The following is a 9,485-nucleotide window of genomic DNA, read 5'->3' as shown; positions in this document are numbered from 1 at the left end:
GATGCTTGAATCTATAGATATGGACATTACATACTCTCGGGCAAAGCACTGCATCTAAGACCTAATTGTTTTTGTTTAAGAAAGAAGTAACAGGAGAATAGGAAATATCCCCTCCCCAAACATTTGAATGTTCATACCACTAATTAAATAGCACATCTGAATGTGCAAACATACTTATTGCAAAGTATTGTATAGATTTAGATGTCATTATAAAATGTTCTCGGTTCTATTCTGGTAACCTAAAATGTCGGTATATAATACCAAATTTCCAATTAAAGAGTTTAATATAAAAATATCAGCACAAAACTGTTTTTTCAATCTGTTTATTGTGTGAGCAACCCAAACTTCAGTTTAAGTGCTGTTGTAATTTTATTACTAGATTCCATAACCCTACAATTGATAAGTTTTATACCATTTTAGGTATATTTAATGAGATACTTAGAAATACTAAGAAAAAAATCAGTATTCAAAGGATTACTTTTGTTTATAATAACAATAAATTATTTTATCATCTTCTTCAGTTCAAAATCCAGCTTTGAACCCGAGGAAGGCTTTCAAATCATGTTAATTAAATGGTGGTCCTTTACCCAGTAGCGGTTTGATTACCAATTACTCGAAGGATCTCTTTGTGAATGCCTCCTTCTTGTGTGTTAATATTTGCATCTCCAACTTGGCCATCCTCATAGCTAAAACACAAAAAAGAAACACAAGACATTTAAAAAGATGAAACATTCAAAAAGCATTTCAACCACCTTAGAAATGCTATCTGGTACCTGAAGTACTGCTGAAGGGAATCAATAGTGAAGGAGTTATTTCTCCGCTGGATTTAATAATGTGTCTGCATTACTAAACACATGATTATCCTACCTCGTGCCTTGATTTGCCCCTTCTTTCCCTTCTTAATTTCAACCTCTTCACCCCCACATAAAGCACAGCTTGTGCTGCAGGAAGCACCCATGTTTCTGGTCTTGGAAGCATTTTCCCATGGTGGCTGTTACACAAAGTCTACCGTGGAGGACACACCAGCTTCAGCTTTATTTTCCTTAGCTTCTAAACTTCCCAGCCCCACTCCAGCCTCAATCATTTATTTATTTCCTGATCTGTGACACTCTTAGAAATCACCTCACTTTCTGCCACTGCTCTTTTGCCACGCCCGCCCACTAACCATCGCTCGGTTGTGACCAGTGGCATATCTCCTCTCTTACCTCTGGCTGCTCTACGTAGTCTGACTATACAAGACATTCTTACTTATGCTGGTACTTCACATAAGAACGCAAGCGTGCTAAGTGTGTGGCTAAGCTATAGGAGTGAAAATAGAACATTAAAGGACAGCAATTACCAAATCCTTTAGAAAGGAATAATTGCATTTTAGATGATTCTTCATTTCCTCAAATAAACTTACTTGGGCAGTAAGAATTTTCCAAGAATGAATTTTTAAACTTCCATGATAACAGTCAGAAGTACAATAGGTGATGAATTAATTTTACTTCATAAAAACGACTTCAAAACAGAAGCTTTAGAGAAGTGGTAATTACTTCAAAATAGATAACCAGGGCTGTAAGCAGTCTCAAAGATTTATATGTACCACTGTCTTTTCCCTACCACATAAAAATTCTCCTGAAATAGCACAATACAGGAAAATGAAATGGATGACATACAGCAATGAGAACTCAGGTCCTTACATAATCCACTGCTTAAACACCTAGTGGTACCTGCATTTATATCAAATTTAAACTCCTAAGAACTGACCCACGGTTGCCTATCAACTTGTTTAATTCTTTCCATATAATTATGTGCAGACACACACACACACAAGACACCCATAGTGAAACATCACTGTACAGAAAAGAAAGGGATGTGTGGTATATAGCCCAGTTAAAATTATTTTCTCCAGAGACCAAACTGTAAGTCTTGTGTTAATTAAGTGGAAAATGTTCCAGTGAAATGTTTTAAGCACTGTCCAAATCAAATTTGGTGCTTTGTGGCAAACTATGTGAAAGATATATTTTATTGGGCAAGTAAAATACGCTATACTGGCTTTTATACGAATCCTGGCTACCCACAGGACTAAGGGTAAATTAAGCCTTCCACAATACTTAGCCAAGGATGGAGAGCCAAGCCAAGGATGGAGAGGCAACCTGGCTTGCAGGCTGGTTCCAAGGGAAATAATAGTGTTTACCAAGCCAATCCAGCTAGTTCCTCAAGGATCTGGATTTTGGAGAGCAAAGACACTGCCAAAAAGAGAGTGGGGAGACACAAACAAAACTGTAGTGCCCATTACACACACAGTCCTCATGTAGCTCTTCTCATTTTCCTGATAATGCATTTATGTTTATTCTGGGTCTACGGTATCTGTAGTAGGGGATACACACCTGCTATGTCCTCTGAACACTGGTCACAAAGTTGAATGGCTTACCTGATACCCATACTACCATCTCTATTCCTTTCAACTTAATACTGACCTTTGAGAGTTACATTCTAACTTCTCATACCTTCAACGCACTGCAATCATTCTTCTGACACTCTACTGAACATACTTAACAATGGCTGCCCATGGGACCCTAGGTGAGGAATCTCACAGCTACTTCTGCAGTATGTGATACAGCTGACCACTCTTTTTCCTGATGCAATACGATCTCTTCACTTCCTCGTTGGCTCTTTGATTATTAATCCTCAATTTCCTTCACTGCATCCTCATCCCTAGCCTTCCATTTCAATGCTGGTTTTATCCACAATTCATTCTCCCTGTTTTCTCTTCTCATGATATGCAGAATCTCAATTATTTCAATCTTTCCCACTGTTTTAATTATCACCCACAGGCTGATTCCTAAACTATATCTCTAATTCTTACATTTTTCCCTAACTATAATTTTCCCATAGAAATCACAAGTCGAGTGTATTCAAAACTGAACTGAACTTTTTTTTACCCCAAAAGCGCCTTTGCTACCCTATCAAAATCTCAATTTGGAGTACCATCATCTACCCACTCTCCCAACAAGATAACTTCAGTCCTTCTTGGCCCTTCCATGTGCCTGATTCCAGTAAATCACCAAGTTATCTTGCTTCTGTTTTCTTAATTATTTCCAGTTGCATCCTCTCCATCTGATGCCATTACCTTCATTTAGGCCTGCATTATCATTCATCTAAATAAGGGATTTTCAAGTTGCAGGTTATGTACAATTAGCGGGTTCCAAAATTAACTTAGATTGTCCAGACTAGCATTTTTCAATGAAATTATGTCTGAATAGGGTAGAGAATACTGAATGCACCACACAAAGGATGCACTGTTTTTTTCCCCCAAGTCACAATGTCAAACACATTTTCTTTTGTAGTGAGAAACACTGACCTAGATGACTCTTAATAGCATTAGAGCTGATCTCTCTGTCTCCATACTTATTCCCATCCTCCCTCCACTAAGATTATTTTCTGCTCTGCTACAGTGATACAAATGGCCTCCACTTTACTTGCAGGACAAAATCCAATGATAGTGGCATGGCACACCAGGTCCTGCATAACTCAAACCTAAACTTCCTCTCCAGTCACATCCCATTCTCCCAACACCATACGTCCATCGAATGGAAGGGCCTGCTATCCCCAAACACTATGTGGTCCACAATACTTTAAAAGCATCTGTAGTTAATGGAAAGGAGATGAGGCTCACATTCTTTAAATAAATGATAATAATTTAAGACAGAAGGAGCACAGGGTGAGAGGAGAGCAAGATTGTGGGATTGAGATTGAAAGTATTAGGAAAAATGCATGTTTTTCCAATGTCAGTGAATCCCACAAGCAAGAATAAAACTGGCCATGGGCATTCAGGTGTCTTAAACTACGGAGCAAATGTAATAAGAAAGGAAAGACAAACTACCATTTGATTTGGTCAACTGGCAGAATCCTTATATATGTAATACTAGTGGCATTTGGGCACTTACTACAATACGGCATACAGAACATTGTGCAACTATTTATTAGTATGACAGACACTCAGGTGTTAATTTAACAGTGAAGTCCATTTATGTCCAGAAAGCAACAAATTAAAAAAAAAATGGAGTAAGAATAATATCACAGGGAAATGGTATACTTGACCAGGGTTTCTGAAGAAGGAAAAATGAAACCATCTAAACGGAGACTAAAATTACTTATGTTCCCAGCAGTATAAAAAGATTACTAAAATTTTAATAAAAAATAAACCAATTTGCCTAAAAAACTATGAGAAAGAAAATAAGACAGCAGATGAAATTAGCTGTTTGGAACTCTCTGGGTATATTATGAAATTTCATGGATAAAAACTTTTCAATGTATTGACAAGCTCTATTCTCAAACTGATGTAGCAGCTTTGTGACAGCTTTAAAGAATGGCACACACATAGATTTGTTTCCAGGCTCCCTGAATGTGGAACCCAGAAATGATGGCACTGTTTTTCATTAGCAATAAAGAGGAGAAATTCACTGTGAACTGATAGTCAGCCCTTCTCCAAAGTTCCTGAAGATATCTGATACTGTAACAGCCTTGTCTATGTCACAGCTCATGTACAATTTCTTCATTAAGTTGGAACATGCAGTCTTTTGTCACTGCTTTCATTCGCTATGTGTTAAGTGTTTTTTGTGAACAGAATCCATTTTATGATGGGAGATAATAAAGTTATGCAAATACTGTAAGACTGGCAGCGAGGACAAGCAAATTTTACAACGAGCAAGAACGAGGAAAGGGGTACTTGGGTGGCTCAGTTGATTAAGCATCTGATCTTGATCTCGCGGTTCGTGAGTTCAAGCCCTGAGTCGGGCTCTGTGCTGACAGCTCAGAGCCTGGAGCCTGCTTCAGATTCTGTGTCTCCCTCTCTCTCTGTCCCTTGCTTGCACTCTGTTCCTCTCTCAAAAATAAATACACATTAAAAAAAAAAGAGCAAATAAAATTTAGAGTAAAGACACAAATCATGTGTGACTGGGAAGTCATGAAAGACCCCATGGAAAAGACCATGTAGTTAAGGCTTGGAAGACCAGTGAAGGCTGAGCTGGTGAGAAGGCCCCATCATTTGGACTGACAAAGGCACAGTAATGGGAAAAATAATTCCAAGCTGCTGTCAAGAAATGACTTGGATAGGGGCGCCTGGGTGGCTCAGTCGGTTAAGCGTCTGATTTTGGCTCAGGTCATGATCTCATGGTTTGTGGGTTCGAGCCCCGCATCGGGCTCTGTGCTGACAGCTAGCTCGGAGCCTAGAACCTGCTTCAGATTCTGTGTCTCCCTCTCTCTCTGACCCTCCCCTGCTCACGCTGTCTCTCTCTTTCTCTCAGAAATAAATAAGTAAAAAAGAAAAGACTTGGATAATAATTTTACTTAGTCAGTGGTTTGTGAGGTTAACTGAAGGGAAGTAAAATGGCCTCTATGTTGCAGAATACCATGTTTTTGTTTGTTAAAAACTGCCAGTCTATATGAACAAGGTATAATCAAAACTGCTTTGGGAATATCAATGTGATACAAACAGTATGATCTTAAAATTTTACATGCATAGAAATGGAGACTATACACCAAAAGATTAACTGTATTTAACTCCAAGTGGGAATATTATGGGTGATTTTCTTCTTTTTGCTTGCCTTTGATTTCAGTTTCTATACAATGAACAGGTATCACTAGTGTAATAATGCTAATGTTTAATAAATTTGGCATTGTACAAGATAGATTAGCGATAATGAGAAGCATGGAGAATAACAATCTTTTGGTGGACCCGGGGGCAGAGAATGATATATCCATGGAAACAAAGGTATCGAAAGGAGAAAGCTGTAAAAATATACTGGGAGCTGATGACTTTGGTGCACAAGGAAAAAGAAATTAAGAACTAGAGCTTCTTAGACTTCAAGTCTCTTTGATGTAAAATGACTGCATAGATTGAGAAAGCGAGAGCCTGATTAGGGGATTTAGCAATGTGGTCCACTCTGTACATACTGATTTTAAGGTATGATAAGAGTTTTCTTTTAGCGAGCAGTTAAATGTAGGCATTTCATTAATTCCTACTTTTCTGCTAAGCACTGTGCTGGGCACACAAAGACAAATGAGCCATACAGTCCTCAACCTCAAGAAGTATACAGAATAATGGAGAAGACCATGCATAAGGATGAATAACCCAATGACAAAAACACGTCCACGGCATCACACTGTAACACCAAGGAGTAGCACAAAGGAGTCTAGGAAAGTTCTGGGGAGAACGGAAAGCATACGTTGAAATTTAAAAGATGAGGAGGCATTAGATAAATTACTTTCAGCAGAGAGAGGAAGAGAAAATCCAAGCTCGGGGAGAAAGGAAAGAGGAAAAGCATGAAGGTCTGGAAACTGTAGCATACAGTTCAGGTTGTGAAACATAACATCTGGAGGTGAGAAATTATGGGCAATGAGATCTAGGGGCCATGAGGTGGGGGACTAGATCTCCTTGACCTTCCAATGCGGTGGCGCTGAAGGAAGAACAAAGGGCTGGGGACTTGCGTGGTTCCCTTTGTAAAGGACATGGGATTTCATCTTATAAGAAGCAAGCAGCCCTGAAAGAGTCTGAAGCAGGAGAGTGATGTGGCAGTTTAAATCTTGGAAAGGGATCTGGGTTGCAGACAGTGAAATTGGATTTATTATAGGCTGGGGATAAAGCAAAGTTCCTGATCTTATCAGCTTGATGTCACACAGCTTATGTCACACAGCTTCCCTGAGCCATGACCCAATGGTTTGTCTTCCAACTTTATAAATAAGTTGTCTGTCTCCTCACCGCATTCCCATTCAAACACTGTTTTGTTTTGTTTTGCAAAATCATGATGAAACTTCTCTTTCTTTTCATTAAATGGCCATTATACAGTTGTTTTACAAATTTTTCTTATATCCTCCTCTTTAGATATATTTCAAACTTTGACCAAAAATAAAAACCATACATAATCCCAAACACTGTCCTTTACTGCTTTGTCTTTGTTTATTCATTAAAAATGTACTGAGAAGCATCTGTGCATTGGGTACCACAAGGGGTGGGAGTGGCGGTGGGTGCTGCAGCGCATGCAGAAGAGTAAAAGAAAAGCAAGATCAGGGGTGCCTGGGGGGCTCAGTCAGTTAAGCTTCTGAGTCTTGATTTTGGCTAAGGTCATGATCTCATGGTTTGAGCTCTGAGGTCCATGTGGGAGCCTGCTCGGGAATCTCAACCTCTCCCCTCTTTCTGCCCCTCCCTTGCTTGTGCACGCATGTACTCTCTCTCTCAAATAAATAAATGATTAAAAAAAAAAAATCTTAAAGATAAAAGGAAAGCAAGAGCAGGAGCCTGCCCTTTGTAAGATCACAGCCTCATTCTGGAAAAGTCAGATTCAATGAAAAAACTGAATTTTAGATGAAAGTTCTGCAGTGTGAGGTGAGGACACCGGGAAGAAAGCTTAACTTTGGGAGCTGCATGTAAGAGGTGATATTTGTGCTAGACCTTAGAAGATAGATTTTGGATAAGAATTCCTGAAATTTATTTAGCCCTGAGATCTGTTTGACTCAGGAACTGAAAATACCCAATCTCTTCTCTGCAGACTTGCCTGATTTGGTCCTTCCTGTTCTTAAGTTTCTGAACTTATTGGCATGTCTTGAAAAATAGGAGGGAGTGTATATACCTTCACTTTATGTAATAGACAAAATATGGAAACAATTCATCTGCAGATCTGCCTGCTCTATCTAAATCAAAGAAACACTAAAGCATTAAAAAGGTAGGTTGTAACATCAAGTAAGCAGGATATACAAACCTAGCAGTTCTTAACTTTTCCTGGGTCCCAGAGAGTTGAGGGGAAAAGACATATTCTTTCCTCTAACAGCTGTCACTATGGCGGGGCCGGGGGGTGGGGGGTGGGGCAAGTGGTTAGCTTGGGGGAGCCATGGCACTAGACACACCTGTTAACTTGCCAAATTATCAATTACCTTCTCCTCAATTTTCTTATTTAATAATCCTATTAATGGAAAATACCAATAGTAAACCTTCCTTCTCTTGCTCCAAAATTCCTCATTCACTGTGAAGTAAACATCTTTGTTGTATATGACTAGAGTAAAATATATCCATTTGGTTTTTGCATCTCCTCTTTCGGCCAGCCCAGCTTCTAGCTAGCCCCTTTTAAAAACCACTGCCTGATTTCTAAATATTGGCCTTCATGTCTTTGTGTACCTGTGTCTCAAGCCCAATCATGAAATCGAACTTTATCAAGAATCCCTAGGCACCTAAAATGGGCTAGAATCTGTTCAAAATATCTGAATTATTACATTTTGCCTAAAGCATTAAAATTTGATTAAGTTCATTCACTGCAAAATCATCCAACAAAATTTTTCAAACTTATTCTTTTTTTCTAAGTGATATCTTTCTTTAAATTTTACTTTCAAATGTTTTTGATGTAGTCCTCGGTTTCCTAAAATATCTCCCCAATTCTTTCATTCCGTGCTGTTGTTTACTTGTTGGAAAGAGTAGGAATAGGGTATTAAATGAGTGTTTTATTATCTCCATTCTAGAAATCAGATTAGCATGGAAGTTATTTTAATTTTTTAGTAGTTTTGCTTAATAATAGATAAAAAAAGGAAGCCACATTAATTTATATCCTACCATGAGGCCGGACTTCTAAATACAGAATCAGACAACGTTAACTAAAAAAATCAGAATAAAATATTAAGAAAATAAGATTTTCTGCCTGATAACAGCATATTTGTGATATCTCACTTCTTTCTCATCAATGTATCTTTTCTTAGATGTTACCACTCACTGGGGAGGCACATAACTCACAGAACTCTGTGATTATATACTTTATAAAGAAGCTGATGGTTGTAATTAGAATGTACATTAATTAGCTAATGGATTCTCCTTTTGATGTGTTTGAATCTTATCAATTTTCCTTTATTAGTCCCTTCTCTCCTGAGGGTGCAGAGAAAAAGGATGAAATCACATTTGTATTTATAAAGAAATGAAAATCATTATCTTAACAGAATTTTTTTCTTTAAACTATTTGTAAAGTATCTAAATATACCAGAAGAATTTTATTCTCTTTTCTTCAGGTGGTCTTTCCTCAAATTTTTCTTCTAATAAATACAGAAATCCTTCTCTCCAGACACACACATAATACACACCGAGCACATATATTCCTACTAATTTATGTTATACATAATTTATGTGAAATTTCAAAGAAATAATGCTAGAATGCATACTTAAATATCTATAGTTGTTTATTTGGCTCAATAAATTTGAATTCTGGCAAGATACTGAAAAGAATAAATTAACTAACGTCAGGCTAAGGAGAAGACTTTGGAGTTAGTTTCTAAATCATAGGTCACCCAATGAAACAACTTTGTGACTGATGTGCCTTTTGGAAAGCCGAGCTTTTAACAGTGGATAACAGTCATTATGGTAAGAAGCACCTGGGTGGCTCAGTCGGTTAAGCATCCCACTCTTGATTACAGCTCAGATCATGATCTCATGGTTGTGAGATCGAGGCCTGAGACTGGGCATGGAG

At 38.1% G+C, this 9,485-nt stretch overlaps 1 protein-coding gene across 1 annotated transcript in view; it reads right to left on the bottom strand.

Annotated features, from left to right (window-relative positions):
• Nucleotides 1-307: 307 nt before the first annotated feature.
• PARP8 (poly(ADP-ribose) polymerase family member 8) overlaps nt 308-9,485 on the bottom strand; it is a 170,213-nt gene continuing 161,035 nt past the window's right edge. Inside the window, exon 27 of the mRNA XM_039234169.1 lies at nt 308-686. Coding sequence (XP_039090100.1) covers nt 584-686 — 103 coding nt within the window. The 3' untranslated portion in view covers nt 308-583. The remainder of the gene's footprint in view (nt 687-9,485) is intronic.

This window comes from Hyaena hyaena, unplaced genomic scaffold (assembly GCF_003009895.1).
Source record: "Hyaena hyaena isolate Hyena2069 unplaced genomic scaffold, ASM300989v1 scaffold_83, whole genome shotgun sequence".
NCBI classification, from domain to species: domain Eukaryota; kingdom Metazoa; phylum Chordata; class Mammalia; order Carnivora; family Hyaenidae; genus Hyaena; species Hyaena hyaena.
The sequence above is the reverse complement of the archived record's forward strand: the minus strand, read 5'-3'. Positions and strand labels throughout refer to the sequence as shown.